Source organism: Ovis aries, chromosome X (assembly GCF_016772045.2).
Source record: "Ovis aries strain OAR_USU_Benz2616 breed Rambouillet chromosome X, ARS-UI_Ramb_v3.0, whole genome shotgun sequence".
NCBI lineage: Eukaryota > Metazoa > Chordata > Mammalia > Artiodactyla > Bovidae > Ovis > Ovis aries.
This window is the reverse complement of record NC_056080.1, coordinates 16,996,506-17,013,887: the sequence shown is the minus strand read 5'-3', so window position 1 is coordinate 17,013,887 and position 17,382 is coordinate 16,996,506. Positions and strand designations below refer to the sequence as shown.

At 37.1% G+C, this 17,382-nt stretch overlaps 1 protein-coding gene across 41 annotated transcripts in view; it reads right to left on the bottom strand.

Moving 5' to 3' along the window:
* PPEF1 (protein phosphatase with EF-hand domain 1) overlaps window positions 1-17,382 on the bottom strand; it is a 147,627-nt gene that overhangs the window by 69,821 nt on the left and 60,424 nt on the right. For all 41 annotated transcript variants that reach the window (XM_012106317.4, XM_042241753.1, XM_042241754.1 and 38 more), the window contains 2 exons: window positions 9,381-9,508; window positions 6,451-6,511 (listed from right to left, as the gene is read on the bottom strand). In XM_012106317.4, the coding sequence (XP_011961707.1) occupies window positions 6,451-6,511; window positions 9,381-9,508 (189 nt within the window). The remainder of the gene's footprint in view (window positions 1-6,450; window positions 6,512-9,380; window positions 9,509-17,382) is intronic.

Below are 17,382 nucleotides of genomic sequence, written 5' to 3'. Positions count from 1 at the left end.
CCCTCTCCCACAGAGTCCAAAAGACTGTTCTGTACATCTGTGTCTCTTTTGCTCTCATACAGGGTTATCATTACTATCTTTCTAAATTCCATATATATACTGTACAGTATTACTATACTGTATTGGTGTTTTTCTTTCTGGCTCACTTCACTCTGTATAATCGGCTCCAGTTTCATCCACCTCATTAGAACTGATTCAAATGTATTCTTTTTAATGGCTGAGTAATACTCCATTGTGTATATGTACCACAGCTTTCTCATCCATTCATCTGCTGATGGACATCTAGGTTGCTTCCATGTCCTGGCTATTATAAACAGTGCTGCGATGAACACTGGGGTACACGTGTCTCTTTCAATTCTGGTTTCCTCAGTGTGTGTGCCCAGCAGTGGGATTGCTGGGTCATAAGGCAGTTCTATTTCCAGTTTTTTAGGGAATCTCCACACTGTTCTCCATAGTGGCTGTACTAGTTTGCATTCCCACCAACAGTGTAAGAGGGTTCCCTTTTCTCTACACCCTCTCCAGCATTTACTACTTGTAGACTTTGGGATCGCAGCCATTCTGACTGGCGTGAAATGGTACCTCATTGTGGTTTTGATTTGCATTTCTCTGATAATGAGTGATGTTGAGCATCGTTTCATGTGTTTGTTAGCCATCTGTATGTCTTCTTTGGAGAAATGTCTATTTAGTTCTTTGGCCCATTTTTTGATTGGGTCATTTATTTTTCTGGAATTGAGCTGCAGGAGTGACCCACCTCCCAGAATATTGGAAATAAAAGCAAAAATAAACAAATGGGACCTGATTAAAATTTAAAGCTTCTGCACAACAAAGGAAACTATAAGCAAGGTGAAAAGACAGCCTTCAGAATGGGAGAAAATAATAGCAAATGAAGCAACTGACAAACAACTAATCTCAAAAATATACAATGTTCTTGACTTTTAAAAAAAACTCAGACAACTAGGAATGGAAGGCTACCTCCTTAATATATATATTTTTTAAATGCCCACTTTCACTGTTTCATTTTAACATTGTTTTGCTATCTCCAGCAAATACAATAAACCATGAAGCAAAAATAAGAGCAGTGACTATTGGAAAGAAAGATACAAAAATAAAGTTACTTGTGACCATGTGATTCAATATCTAAACTCAAGGAAATCAACTGAAAAACTTCCAGAATTGACAGGAGAATTAAAATAATACAGAGGTTAATCTCACTGGTTTGAACCACAGCTCCACCACTGATGAGTAACTTTGTGAGACTACCTTTATAAGACTTAGTATTATAAAGATGAATGATAATAATATTAATTCCACTGGTGTGTCATGAAAACTAAATGAAATGATATATCTGAAGCACTTGAAGACATGGCACATGGTATTTACTAAATACCAGTAATAATAAAAATTATTATTTAATGTTACTGGAAAAGTAATATAGTATAAAATAAACAGAAACCAAAAGCTTTATTAAATACTACTAATAATCATTAGGGTGAGATAGTGGGGAAAATATCTTATTCATGACAGCAACAAAAATATAAAATACCTGGCTTGATAGGACATTTTGATCTGGGAAGCAGAAAGAGAAGTCAAAATAACACTTCCACTCACTCCATCCCACTCCCCACTTCCACCAGCCTCAGTTTAAACTGTTGCTATTAATATGTATAGGCTTTCTACCTGTGGGAGGAGGCTGATGTGAAAAAGTAGCCTGGGGAATGGATGTGTAGTCTCCCCATCAAGTCCTATGGATTAGTTTTGAGCAAGCAGTAGGACATGCAGATCACCTCTCACCTCTGGAACACTTAGAATATCTCAGGGTACTCGGTGGCTCAAAGTTAAAACCATTAATCTGGCCCTCATATCTGGAAATGTTAAAGTGACCTTGTGGTCCCTAAATATATCCTGCTTAGGGGTCACAGCACTTCCGCCAAACAGGCCTAGGTACATTTCGGGCATTCCCACAAAAAAGGGCCAACAGAAAGCAACCTACAATAATGTACAGCATGGTGACTCTAGTCAACAATATTCTACTCCATATTAAAATGTGCTAAGAGAGTGTATTTTATTTTTGTTTTCTTTTCTGTTATGGTTTATCACAGAATATTGAATAAAATACACATATATACATTCTTTTTATATTCTTTTCTATTATGGTTTATCATAGAATATTTTTTTATTTTTATTTTTTAATTCATTTTTTAATTTTATTTTTTTACTTTACAATACTGTATTGGTTTTGCCATACATTGACATGAATCCACCACAGGTGTACATGAGTTCCCAACCCTGAACCCACCTCCCACCACCCTCCCCATATCATCTCTCTGGGTCATCCCAGTGCACCAGCCCCAAGAGAGTGTATTTTAAAAGTTATCACCACACACACAAAACTGTAACTGTCTTTGACGCATGTATCATTAAATAACTAACACTGCGGTAATCATTTTGCAATATATGCAAATATTAAATCATCATACTTTATACCTTAAATGTATGTAAGATTATGTGTTAATTATATTTTAATAAAGCTGGAAAAAAATTTTTAAGTGAAATTAACATATAGCAATAATCTGTAAATCTCTTTTTCTGATACATATAATAACTAAATCAGTATGATTCTAGGACTATATAACAGAGAGATGTATAAGATAACAGACAACCCAGAAATATATCCTATTACATATTTTTAAATGAATATATTGAACACTATAAAAGAGGCACTACAAATTACAATGAAAAGATACATTATGAAATAAATGTGGGAAAAATTAGGTAAAAACTACTTGGACATTTTCTCTGCAGTTGTGTTTTTTAATTATTCTCAACTACTAGGCATCAAAATTTCCTTGTTAGTTTGTCAAAAATTCAAAATTTATGAAATGTTAACATTTTTAAATTCAAATCATAAAAAACTAGAAAAATAGGCATCCACATTTTAAATATTTTAGGGCCTTCTAAGTTAAAACCAGGAGTCACAAAGAAAGATATTTAGCTTGAAAAGAAAGATATTATAAATAATTAATGGATGAAAATTTCCTAAACCTGACAAAAATATCAACTTCGATATAACAGAAACTCAGTAAACCGCACTCAGGATAAATAAAAAATGAAACCTCATCAAGGCATTTTATGGTTAAAACACTATTTTGCAATGATGTCACTTTGGTTATTTTGTTTCTTCCCCACCTCCTTCAGGTGACAGAAGGGGACGATAGAGGATGAGATGGTTGGATGGCATCACCGACTCAATGGACATGGGTTTGGATGAACTCCAGGAGTTGGTGATGGACAGAGAGGCCTGGCGTGCTGCAGTTCATGGGGTTGCAAAGAGTTGGACACGACTGAGCGACTGAACTGAATACAATTAAGTTCACTTGTCACAGTGTGTACTCTATTTGGGAATCACATTCTCTCTTTCTTCCTGTCTTTAATTAATTATTTTTTTAGGGATGTGAAATATTATTATGGTTCTAAGAATCAGAACTACAAAAAAGGTATTCTCAGAGAAGTGTCACTCCTCTCTCATCCCTCCTATCTAATCCTCATTCTACCTGTTCTTTCTGCCCTGCTCCCACTCATCCCTCCATTCCCTCATTCCCTGTAGATAAATATTGCCTTTCATTTCTGATTTATCCTGTAGGTTTCTTCTGTATTTTTGCACAAATGAGCATACACACACACTCATATTAGGCAAAGGTTTCTTAAGCAGGATAGAGAAAGCATTAACCATAAAAGAAAAAAAAATTGTTCTAAATTAAAATCAAGAATGTCTACTCATCAGAAGACACCACTTGAAGATTAAAGACTAAGGGGATGGATAAAACCCAAAGATGAGGATCAATATTTGCAATAAATTTATCTAACAAAGACTCACAGTCTCATATTCGGAATACTTACAGAACTGCTACAAATTGGTAAGAAAAAGGCAGATAATCCAAAAGAAAAATGGGTAAAAGACCTGAACAGGCATTTTGACAAACCAGATGTCCACATGACTGCTAAACATTCAAACAGGTGAGCAACTTCTCTGCTCACCAGGGAAATGCCAATTAAGGCAGAAATGTGGTATCACTACATACCCACCAGAATGGCTAACATGAAAAGGAGTGATAACTTCAAGTATTGATGAAGACACGGAACTACCAGAACTCTCATACACTGTTGGCAGTATAACTTGTAACAACAATTTTGTAAAACTGTTTATCAGTACCGAGTAAGGCTGAACATATGTGTGCCCTGTAACTGCAAATCTCCTTTCCTGGGTTGTGGTACATCTTTATAAATAAGAGTCCTCAACAAATCATTCCTCCTTATATTCATATCCCTTCACAATAGAATGCTGCTGCTACTGCTCTTTCAAGAGATGGATCTTCAGGTTATTTTTAACCTTAAAAAAAAATCAAAAAAAAAAAAAAAGATGGATCTTTCCTAACCCCTTTGATTCTGCACCTAGTCCTGTGGCTTGTTTTAACTAAGAGGATATGGCAGAACTGATTTTGTGTGAGCAGAGGCCCAAAGAGGCCTTGCTGCTTCACTCTTTGCCCTCCTGGGATCCAGAGGCCATGTCAAAGAAGTCCAGGAAATACTGTTGGACAGAGGCTGCATGAGGAAAAGTGAGATATCCAAGTCCATACCTAACATCAAACTTCTACACATGTGACTAAAACATTTGGAACTCCCTCCCCAACCCAGCTATGCTGAGTGAGCCCAACTGATCACAGACAACACACAAGCCATCCCCACTGAGCCCTGTTCAAATGCCTAAGCCACAGAATCACAAGCAAAAAAAATGGCTATTGTTTTCAAGCACTAAATTTGGGGGGGGTGGTGGTTGTTATACAGCAATAGATAACTGAAAATGAATATACAGCAAAAGAAAATAATACATGTGTTCACTAAAAAGGACAGGTACAAGAATGTGCATAGTAGTACCATTTAGATTATCAAAACTGAAAACTCAAATGTCTATAAACAGTAGAATGGATAAATTTTGGTATATTATAAAACTATTATTCAGCAATAAGAATGACCAGATGGATGACTCTCACAAATACAAAGTCGAGTAAAAGAAGCAAAACTATATGCTTTCATTTATATAGAGAAGTTCAAAAACAAGCAAAGCTAACCTAGGAGGCAGAAAAGTAGTGACGGGGTGCAGGAACTGGGTGGTGAGTATAGGAAGACGGGAAGGGGTTTCCGTGGTTATGATGATGTTCTACTTCTTGTCCTGGGGGCATGTTACAAGGCTGAGTTTATTCTGAGAAAATTTATCAAGCTATATATTTATCATTTGTGTACTTTTCTGTAATGTATATGCTTTTCTTCCAGAGAAGTTTACATAAGATTATAAACTGCTGTCCCCTACTCTGATAAAATTTTAAAAATACTTTTAAATCACTTACAGAATTTTTTTTAAAGCAGATTTTTAAAAATACAGAGCCTGAGTAAATATCTTTGGGCTGGAACCCAGCCATCTGTAGTTATGAATCTCCATAGTCCAGATTAAAATATTAGGTCATTAGCAGAAAGAGGGCTATTTCATCATTATTATATTTCCTCTCAGAAATGTTTTTGCCAAAGAACATGAAGCACAAAAAACCATCCTCAAATTGTAATTATCTAAAACAAAAAAAATGGCAAAATGCCCACTTCCACCCACTGCCCACTCCTCCAGATCATTAAATGCTTCAATTAGTTTCACACATATGTACTTAGCTCAGAGCATACCATTAAAACAGCATTCTTTTGCCACTGTGAAGGGCGCCCGATAGATTAAAAGATGCTCTTAGATGTCATACACATTTTTAACTAGAGCAAAAAATGGCTGGTTCAAATTAAAGAATAGGTTTCTAAGTCAAGTGTCTACCTTGACAATAACAACAGGCAGGTTAATTTGCAAGAGGAATACATGACTTGTGAATAACTATAATTTTAAAATCATTTTGAATCACACTTATATTGTCTATATCTGAAATGATGTATTTAGTCATCATTCCAGAAGGACTAAATAAATGACAGATATGGAGAGAACAGAGACATGATGGTGCCCACTGTGTTTAATCTTCCATACCCCCTCAGATCTGTCTCATGAAATATTCAAGATATTTTAATCTCTCAGCACAAAAGTTCTGTGGATAAAAAATAAGATCTTCTTTACTAAGTTACTATTGTACATCAGTAGGTTGTGGTTCAGAGAAGATACTCAACACACTAATGTAGAATGAAATCTAATTCTTTTTTTTTTTTTTAATAAAAAAACTAAATGGTCAATTTAGTTGACACCAATCAGGGATGGAAAAAGCCAGTTGAACTGATTTTACCAGTTTGGTGTCACATAGACAATATGTTTTTAATTTCTTAGTGCTCTCCCACTTTCAAGAGTTCACATTCCTTGATGAGACAATTCAATATTTAATGACTGCTTTTCAAAAGACTAGACTTTCTACTTACCTGGCTCTTTCTCCTGCACATGTGTATAGTTTTCCAACATGAAGGAGAAGAAGTTTGAGAGCTGTACAAAATAAAAATACACTGATCAATTAATGAACCCCAAACAGGTATTGTGGCAAACATTGTTGGTGTTCCATGCAAGTCCCCTTTACTTCTCTGAGGTTCTCATCTCCAAGCTGCCATAGATGCTACTGGGTCCCATCTTCCCTCCTTCTGGCCCTCCTTCCCCCCAGGACTTTCCTTGGCCGATGGGCAGTACTACCCCTGCAGAGTCGCTTAGGATATCAGATATTCCCCTCCTGGGGGACTGCCCATAGCAAATGACTAACTGAAGCAAGGGTATCACAGCCCAGACCACTGCCTCCGTTGCCACTGGTGGGACAATCTGACACATTTCACACTTCAGATCTCCCAACAGGATCAGGCTGAGGTCAGATTTTTCCAGAAACCATATTTTTGCCTAGCTTTTCCCCCCATCCTATCTTGCTTTCCACGCTCCCTTACAGGTTTTTCCTGTGAATACCCTCTCAGGAAGTCACTTGTACAAGAAGCCCTATCTCAGACTCTGATTCTAAGAAACCAATCCCCAGAGGGATGGTACGGGGAGGGAGGAGGGAGGGCGGTTCAGGATGGGGAACACGTGTATACCTGTGGTGGATTCATGCTGATGTATGGCAAAACCAATACAATATTGTAAAGCAATTAACCTCCAATTAAAATAAATAAATTTATATTAAAAAATAAAAAATAAAGAAACCAATCTAAGACAGCTACTAGATATTTTTTCATTATGTTCTTCTATTCCTTTTTATGGTGAGAGTAAGAGATATTCTTAAATGTCAAACATATTTGGGAAAGGAAGGAAGGAAAGGAGGGAGGAAGGAAAGATGGAAATCTACCAGCATTCCAACCATCACCAAAATACTGCCTCTGTGACCACAAATTATCTGCAAAGACCTGCAAGTATACAGCACAGATAACTTCCAAGCTTCATCTCCTATGAAGAGTGAACACTAAGGAACCTTATCAATCTGGGAGTAGATCTGGGAAGGAAAACCTTCCATACAAATACGAAAACGTATGATTTTAAAGCTGTTGATGGATTTGTCAAGTAAGAGTCAATAGAAAATAAAAAGTTTAAAAAATAAATAAATAATTTAAAAAAATAAAGAAAGAAAAAAAAAGAGTCAATAGAACTCACAATGAGACACCACTTCACATATACTAGGATGACTATCATCGAAAACATAAAGAATAACAAATGTTGACACAGATGTGGCAAAATTAAAGCCCTCATACATTGCTGGTGGGAATGTAAGATGGTGCAGCTGCTTTGAAAAACAGTTTAGTAATTACTCAAAAAGTTAAACACAGACTTACTCAATGACCCAGAAATTCCACTCCTAGGTATATATCTAAGAGAACTGAAAAAAAAATATGTTTACAGAAAAACTTGCACACAAATATTCATAGCAGCATTATTCATAATAGACAAAAAAAGTAGAAGCAACCCAAATGATGCATTCACTGAGGAAAGGATAAACAAAATGTCCTAGATCTATACAACAGAACAACGTTCAGCAATAAAGAAGAATGAAGTACTGACACATGCTATAAGAGGGATGAACCTTGAAGGCATTATGCTCGGTGAAAGAAGGCAGTCACAAAGAATCGCATGCTATGTGACTCTATTTATTTGAAATGGCCACAAAAAGCAAATCCAGAAAGACAAAAAACGGATTAGCAGTTGCCAGGGACCGCAGAGCGCAGGAATGGGGAGTGAGTGCTAATGAGTGTAGAGGTATTTTTTTTGTTGTTGAAGGGGGTGGTGATGAAAGTGTTCTAAACTATATTGTGGTGATGATTACACAACTTTGCGAATAAACTAAAGGCCACTGAATTGTCTACTTTAAATGGGTGAATTATACCCCAATAAACTTGTTATTAAAAAAGACTCAATATTTAAAGAATGTACTAACACTGGAACATTTGTGTATAAAGCATATCAATTTAAGAGCTCACTCTCTCTTAATCTCCGTCACTATATTCTACAGTGCTGAAAAGGACAGTCAGTGCTGTGAACTGCTAAGGGAATATCTGACTAAATCATAGTATATAATTTTTATAGCTACTCAGAATAAATCCAGCAATTTCTTTAATTCTTTTTGAAATTGCAATTGTTTTTAATTATATTTATTATTTTTATATAACATTTTACTTAAATTATATTGTGTGATACACTTATAAAGATACGATTGTTGAAAAATACAAATGATACAGAATAAAAATGCGAAGTCCCCTCCCACCTACCACTACCACGCTTCTTCCCAGAAATGGACATAGTAAATACTTTACTGTATATCATTTCCCAAACTTTTATTGTATGTTGCATTTTCTTTCACATATATGGGATAAAATTCATATTGTTCCACAAGTTGATTTTTCATTAACAAATACATTGTAGATCTTTCTGAGATCTTTTTATTGTTAAAGCTGGATTTACATATTGCTTTTGCAAGCTTGAAAAAGTCTTTCCCCACCCATCTATATTTTCTTCTAGAATTTTCGTATGTTTGACCCCAGGAAATTCTTCCATTTATTTAACTCCTTAAAATATTTTTTACTTCATGAAGTAGCAACTTTACTATTAGGACACATATTGAAAAAAAGAATAAGACCATTTTTTTATTAGTTAACTGGACATCTAGTAGCTGTCTTAAAAATATGAACTTCAGAACTGAAAAACACCATCCTGTTTCCAAATCATATTCTCTCAATAGCTAGTTCCAAAATAATGTCACTATATCCTCTATAAAAGTCTTTCACCAAGGTTCCTCTGCTATTAAAATGGACTCAACCTTTCATTATTTCAATAAAAGGAGTAAAGAGAAGCATTTTATCAAAAGAAGAGACAAGCTTGCAAAACAGACCTGCAACTGGCCTTGCTCATCAGCGTATTCGATGGACTGGAAGATGGTGAGGGCATAGCGTTGTCTGGTCTTCAACCGGGCTCTGTAACCTCGGTACCAGTTCTGTATGACCAATGCGGCTTTTAGTGCTGCAGACCCACAGGATATGAAAGACAAAGAAAAACAGTTACTATGGAGCTATGGGTGGGGTTGGGGGACGATAAGTGCTTCAGAAAAAAAATCAGTCCACCTGGATTCCTAGGTTCTAAGAACATAAAAACTACAGACAATGAGATGTAACTTTATGCTTTTGTACAATGTCCTCAAGTCTCAAATAGGACTAATGATGACACAGCCATCAGAGTAGAATTTTTGAATCCTATCTCTGCTGATTACTGTGATTTGGGGAAAGTTATTAGAGCTTTCACAGCTTTACTTTCCTTCTCTGGCACTACTTAGGCATATGAAGTCTATGCATGCCCTATGAAGTAGCAATTCCATCCTTCACTATATACCCCAAAGCAATTCTCACACAGGTCATAAAGGAGACATACAGGGATACAATAATTCTTTGTTGGTGGCAATAGGGAGTTTAACACCAATGCAGCCCGGCTGTCCACTGCTAGGAAGGAGAATATGTGATTGTGGTGGATGCACACCATGGAGTATTATGCCACAATTGGAAGCAACATTTCACAATGTGGATGGGTCTTAAAAATATAGTACTTTAGTCAGAACAGTTATTAGAAATGAGAGACAGAATATAACATATCATTTTATATAAATTTTCAACACACATGAAACCACAAGGTATGTTTCATAAGAATATACAGAAAGGAAAAGATATGAAAAATAAGAGATCGGTTATTTGTGAGGGGTGGGTAAATGAATGAGCATAGAGTACATGGTTAAAGGGGAATAAGCTAGTGAACTACCGTAAGAAACGGTCTCGTGCAGACCAGTATGACAATGTACAACATAATGAGAAGTATGATTCACTCCACCTTCTGCACCTGTGATTCAACTGTTAAAAGAACACACCCCCCGCTCCTTCACAGAGTTACTGCTGCTGCTAAGTCGCTTCAGTCATGTTCGACGCTGTGCGACCCCAGAGACGGCAGCCCACCAGGCTCCCTCATCCCTAGGATTCTCCAGGCAAGAACACTGGAGTGGGCTGCCATTTCCTTCTCCAATGCATAAAAGTGAAAAGTGAAAGTGAAGTCGCCCAGTCGTGTCCGACTCTTTGCGACCCCATGGACTGCAGCCCACCAGGCTCCTCCGTCCATGGGATTTGCCAGGCGAGAGTAATGGAGTGGAATGCCACTGCCTTCTCCACAGAGTTACTATGAGGATGAAATGAGATACCATGGGTGAACAGCTTAGTCCAATGCCCAGTGTAAAACACTTGATAAATAAATGGCAACTATAGTGACAAGTATTGTTTTGCTTATAGATTATTCAGGCACACTGGCTCTTTTCTGGGCCTGGGAGCCTCTGAACCATCCTGCAGCTTCACAGCTTTGAAGAAAGAAATCAGGTGAGAGATAATGAAATTTAAAATATAGTCTCTTATGCCTTTCTCAACTTTTAGAGTGACGAGTAATCAACACCAGCTGGCTCCTTTTATTCAGGCTATAATTTTTCCCAGTTAGCACATAAGAATTAAGAGTTGACTCTAACAAGAACAATTTGAGTTCGGAAAGCAGCGATCCAGCCTCTCAGTTTAGTACTGCCGTGGTACAACGAGTATACACTAGTCATCTGAGGGTATTTGTTTGTGAACTTCTCCAAGGTTGTCAGATTCCAGAGACTGTCATTTCATTATTCAGCTTCCAGAAAACCCCAAGAAACAGGCATAAGGTCAAGTATCATTACCTTTACAGGGGAAAACCAGAGGGAGAAGAAATCAAGTGACGTTCAATATCACAAAGCAAGTAATTGATAGTACAATGTCTGAAAACTCAAGCGTTCTCGCCATATCATTATGTGCAGCGCAGACACACCTGAAAGGCCTCTTCTGTGGGACAGTCATTGTCATAATCAACCAACTCTCATCTCAGGGGCTCTCTGTCCACCAAGCATAACAGAACTCTTCCAGGGCTATTTCCTGGGCACGTACTGAAGACCAGGCAAGGGATTCATCTCTGTAGTCAGTCCTTGCCACCCTGTGAAGCTGGGGGAGACGTACTTAAGGGCACGTAGCCAGTAAGTGGAAATGGACAGCAATGAATTGAACCCAGGTCTCAATGACCCCATAGCCCAAGATCTTAAGTTCCATAGAGCCATTGATCTTTTCAGTGCCTCTTCATCTGCTTAGTGATGTCGTAGAAAAAATGACCACTAAAGTCTATTTAGTATTAACAACACCAAAAAAAAAAATCAAGTTTATTGTTATTTCTATAACTAACAGTAGAGCAAAGTAGCACCATAAGTTCAACAGTCTACTATAAGACATTTAGTCCCACAAGTATTATCATCTCCATGTTACACATAAGGAAACTTCAGCTTCAGAGAGGCTAGCAACTTCTAGTACCCTCAAAGACTTTCTAATTATATGTAATATTTCATTTACGAATTCACAAACTACTGTGAACAAACAGGTTACCATCTCAGAAACCAAGACCCAAAAGAGCCGTGCAAACCAGGATGCACAAGACTCCCTCAGAGTCCACGGTCTTGGCTCAAACATCACCTTCTAAGTGAGGCCTTTCCTGACTACCCCTTGAAAATGGCACCCAACCCCCCACTGCCTATCTCCTTTATTTTCTCTCCACAGCACGTGTCACCTTCTGATAGAGCATTTGTTTCACTCATTTGTTACTGACTCCTTTCACTAGACTGTAATCTCCATTACAGCTGGGATTTTGGTCCACAGGGTTAGCTGCTATAGCCCCTGGGTCTGGAACCATCCCTGGAACATAGTAAATGTGCAATAAATATTTATTAAATGACTGACTGACTGAATGGAATTACTATTCAATTAAAACTTACTGTCTTGTGTTTCTCTTCATGCTAATTGGTGAATCTTATGCTTGGTTTGGCTTTTTAAATAGGAGTTTATTCGACAGTCCTTTAAATAAGAAGTTTTATATTCAGAATGATAAGGCATTTAAAGACTCTGCTTTTGAAATTCTGCTGGCAGAGGCCTCCTGAGGAGGCAACAGGATGAGTGAATATTTAATGTAACTTTAAATCAGGAGAGAGACACGAGTGTGATAGAGCTGATTAAAATGAATTCAAATGAACTGGAAAAAGAATGAACCGTCTAGAAGCAAAAGACTTGAAACAAGAAGGGAAAGCATCTACTGCCTCAGCTGTCCAAAGCACAGAAAGAATAGGGTATGGCTCAATTCCGGGACCACAGTTTTCACTGACACTTCTGTTTACAGGTGTCTGCCATCTGCTAGAGTATATGGCTGTCCCAGTGAGACTTCCAGCTTCGTCGGAAAACCAGCTCAAAGCGCATACACGGCCAGCAGACAGGAGATGGTCACAAAGTCTGCTTCCTGAGCAGCAAGCAAGGCAAGGACCCTATGAGGCTTGCTCCTTCACAAACTCTGGCATACCTGCCAGCAAGCGCACAATACAGCATCCTTGTCCCTGGAAAGCATTTTTCTTAAACAAGAGAGAAATAAGAGGAAAGCCTGAGGTCCAGTCTTCAAACAATGACAGATGCTTAAACACAACTATCACTTTTCCAAATGACAAAAGAGATCATAGTTTTATTATTCTTGGAAACATCTGGCTTTCCAGTCAGAGAAGGGGAAGAAAAAGAAGTCATTTCTCTGACTTTTAATTACTCACACACTCGCCCACCCACCAACCCATTCACATGGGATAGTAAAAATAAGTTCTGAATTTATAATCTGGAGATTTCCATTTTGGTCCTAACTCAACCAGGTGCAAACTGTGTAACCTCTGGCAAATCGCTTAACCTCTCTGATCCTCAATTTCTCATATGAACAATGAGAATTTGGAATTATATAATCTCTAAGATTCTTTCCAATTATACAATACTCTAATTCATTCCTCTTTTTTTTTTTGTAGTGCCCCAGCTGCAGCCTACCAAGCCTATAGCAAAGCTGAAAATAACCATTAAAGGATAAAATAGGATGTGTAAATGTGAACACTCAAATCAGAACCTTCTGGGTACAAAAGACAAATTCTAAAGGCTACTCAAAAAAAAAAAATCTGAATTATCTGTGTAGAAAAATCCAAGTCAATTACTAATATCCTTGGCTTTCCCATCGAGAAACTATAGCCATCATAAACCATTAGACAAAAGCAAAAATCAGAAGAAACAGATGTCTATCTTGTGAGTTGTACCTTTTATCATTAAAAATATTCATCTTTGTTTCATTTTAAAATAAATAAATAATTTTAATAATGAAAAAAAAAAAAGAAACTATAGCCAAAGTTTGCTAGCAACTGGTCTAGGAACAAACAGTTCACCTATTACTCTTCCTTTAAATGGCCTAAAACGTGATTACTGTGTACATTTGTTAACTGGTTCAAGTGATAGCCAACAGAAGATGGGGAGAAATGGATGGGGAAAAAAGTGAAGAAGGGGTGCGGATACAGAGACAATGGGAAGTCCAGAACATTCAATGAAAATTGAGAGATTATGAGAATGGGATAACAATCATTTGATCATAAAGATCCCAGAGAGAGGTGATCCAGGTGGCCATGGTAGCCAGGAAATGGGAGGGAACAGCTGAAGTGGAGCAGCAGAATGATTGTTCTAAAACAATCATTATCATGAAAATACAAATTTTTAAAATAATTATTGTAAATAAATTTAGCTATGTAAAAGATTTACTATTATTTTAAATAATTAAAATATTTTCTTGTAAGAAGTATCTTGTACTTAACAATTCAATAATGACCTTTAATCCTCACTCAAGAAAAAAAGTTAAATACCTTAACTACAATTTTGTTTTACGTCTTCTTTGTTATTAATTACTAACTGGAGTTATACTGCCACATTCATTCACCCAAGATCAAATATAATTAGCATTAAATCTTTGAATTTTGCAGCTGCTAGAAACATAATGTAGTATAAAGCCATAATCATATAGAAAAGTGTTCTGATTATAGGAAACACAGGCATATCTTGGGGAGATTTAGGTTCCAGACAACCACAATAAAATAAATAATGCAATAAAGAGAGTCACATAAATTTTTTCCTCAGTGCATATAAAAGTTATGTTTATACTATATTATATCCTACTAAGTGTACAATAGCATTGTCTTAAAAAATGTACATACCTTAATTTAAAAAATACTTTATTGCTAAAAAATGTCAAAACAATTACAATAGTAACATCAAGGATCACTGATCACAGATCACTGTTAACAACCATAATAAAATGGAAAAGGTGAAGGTGAAAATACTGTCAGAATTATCAAAATGTGACAAAGGGAGACATGAAGTGAACAAATGCTGCTGGAAAAATGGTGCCAATAGGATTGCTACAAACCTCAATTTGTAAAAAACACAATATCTGCAAAGCACAATAAAGCAAAGTGCAATAAAACAAGGTATACCTAAAATTGGCAATTGGGGCTGAGGTACTGCCCTTTGTTAAATTGAATTGATATGTATCTGTAACAGGATTTTCTAGTAATTAAGAGGATCCAACTATAAGGCTGGCTTCTTGGTGAATTTAGTCAAGGCTGGAATTTGGCCAAAAAAAGTAAAGAAGTAGGACTTCATATCCTTTCAGCAATACCTTCTAAAGTACTAGAGTGGCTATCTAAAGAGTCAATGTCAGAGTCTCATAATACTTGACATCTCTAAAGCAGAGATGGATTAATTATGCAGTAAAAAGGGAAAAGATGAAGATGAATTTAAGTGGTATAAAGAACAAAAAGGTTAATTGGCTTTTTGTTTGCCTGTTTCATGTAAGCAATAACTGTTTGTAGTGTCAATCCTACATAAACCATAAGGCCAACACATTATCATATTAAAAAGTAAGTAACTAAAAATTGTTATTGAGAGGGATCATAATTTCAGATGGAGACAGTAGTCTCCATTTACAAAGAAATGTACTTGTCTAAAATGACTCCCAATCGAGGCCAACAAACCAGAGTTTATAGTATATGATATGAGCTCAAAATAAAGATACAGCAGCTTTGACATATTGATGATAATTAAAGCCACAGGAGTAAAGTCACCCAAGGAGAGCATTAGAGTGACCAAGTAAGAGAGCTGAGAGAAACCCAGAGAAGCCCCAATATTTAGAAGCTGGGAGAAAATGGAGCCCTCATAAATAGTTCAAACAGAGACGTAACAGAAAAACCAGGAGAAGAGGCTGTCACTGAAGCTAAGAGCCATTGAGTATTTTAAGATGGGCGTGTACAGGAGGGCCAGGTATTGCCAGAAGTCAAGCAAAATAAGTACTGAAAATGCTCCATGGGATTTCAAGGTCATTCAAGAATTTGTCTACATCATATTCCATGGGGTGGGATAAATAAAAACGTAGGAGACAGCAGTGTGAATGCACCCTTCAGGGGCAAGCTCAGAAAAACAGGCAAGAAAGCAGAGTGAATGGAGAAAACAAGAAGGCTAGGGAAGGCTCTTCCAAAGGGAAAGAAAACATAACTACAAAGGCACTTCTGCACAACTGGGGAATTCTGAATATGAAATATGCCAGAAAATATTACTCTATTAATTTTATTTTTTCAGTGTAATATAGTATTATAGTTACGTAAGAGAATATGCCTCTTTTAGGACATTCAGTTCAGTTGCTCAGTCGTGTCCAATTCTTTGCGACCCCATGAACCACAGCACACCAGGCCTCCCTGTCCATCACCAACTGCCGGAATCCACCCAAACCCATGTCCATTGAGTCAGTGACGCCATCCAACCATCTCATCCTCTGTCATCCCCTTCTCCTCCTGCCTGCAATTTTTCCCAGCATCAGGGTCTTTTCCAATGAGTCCGTATACATTACCCCTTTTCAGAAACCCAGGCCAATCCACAGCCCTCATTTTGGGGGTCTGCTGGTTGTGACTTTTCCCCAGTTCCCAGTTGCCAATTTGGGAACTGCTGGTGGTGCACACAGTGCCTTCTCTTGGCCAGTTCACTGTCAACATCTTGATTACGGCTGTTGTGATGAAGTGCACACGTCTGTTTGTCTTGTTTTGTATGGATAAAGGCTACTGCTAATAGAAATCTTGGAGGCCGAAGAAAGCTGTGAAAATTGGTGGGCATAAGTCGAGTTTGAAAGCTATCAAAGTACTTGCCACCTAACTCTAAAATACCCTCATGTTAGGGCAAGGTGGTCACTGAATGGGTTAGATTGACATTAGGTTGCCTGCCAACCTCAAGAAAATTTGTGTAATGAGTTACACTGTAAAACATCATACAATCTCCAATACAACAGCATATTCATCTTTCTTAGCTCTGAGAGATCCAAAGGTTTAACTAAATGTAAATAAATAATAATAACATCTAGGGTCCTTAAATTCAAGGAGTTAAGTGTGCCAATTTCTGACACATATGTTTATTTTATGTCTAAAAACTATAGTTCACGAAGTTTTAAATATCTACGAAAAATAACAAAATCTTATCAAAAACAACCTGGAATTAGACAAGATCGTTGTTTTGGATCCTGGGAACTTACCTTGAGAGCCATTAGGTTAGGGGCCCCAAAATATGGCTGAAAGAAATGTGGGTTGTAGCCCATGTGCAGCAAGACATGGCTGGACAGAAATGTGGGTTGAACCTCATTTGCAGCTGAGGACCCTCCTAAACTGTTACCAGCCCTCAGGGAAATTACAACGGCCATTAAGAGGAACATTCCAATTAGATAAGATCATTTAAGAAGTGCACTTGAAAGCAGGGTTCCTAAATTAAACAAATAGAATGGGACATCTATTTTAATTGGTATATAGAATTCCAAAAAGCTTATAGTTCCAGAATAGCTTCATTGAAAAATTCACTGAAAAAGGCCAACAAAAAATTAGACACAGAGATACCTACAACAAAAGACTGCAAGACAGACGCAACTTGTACTAC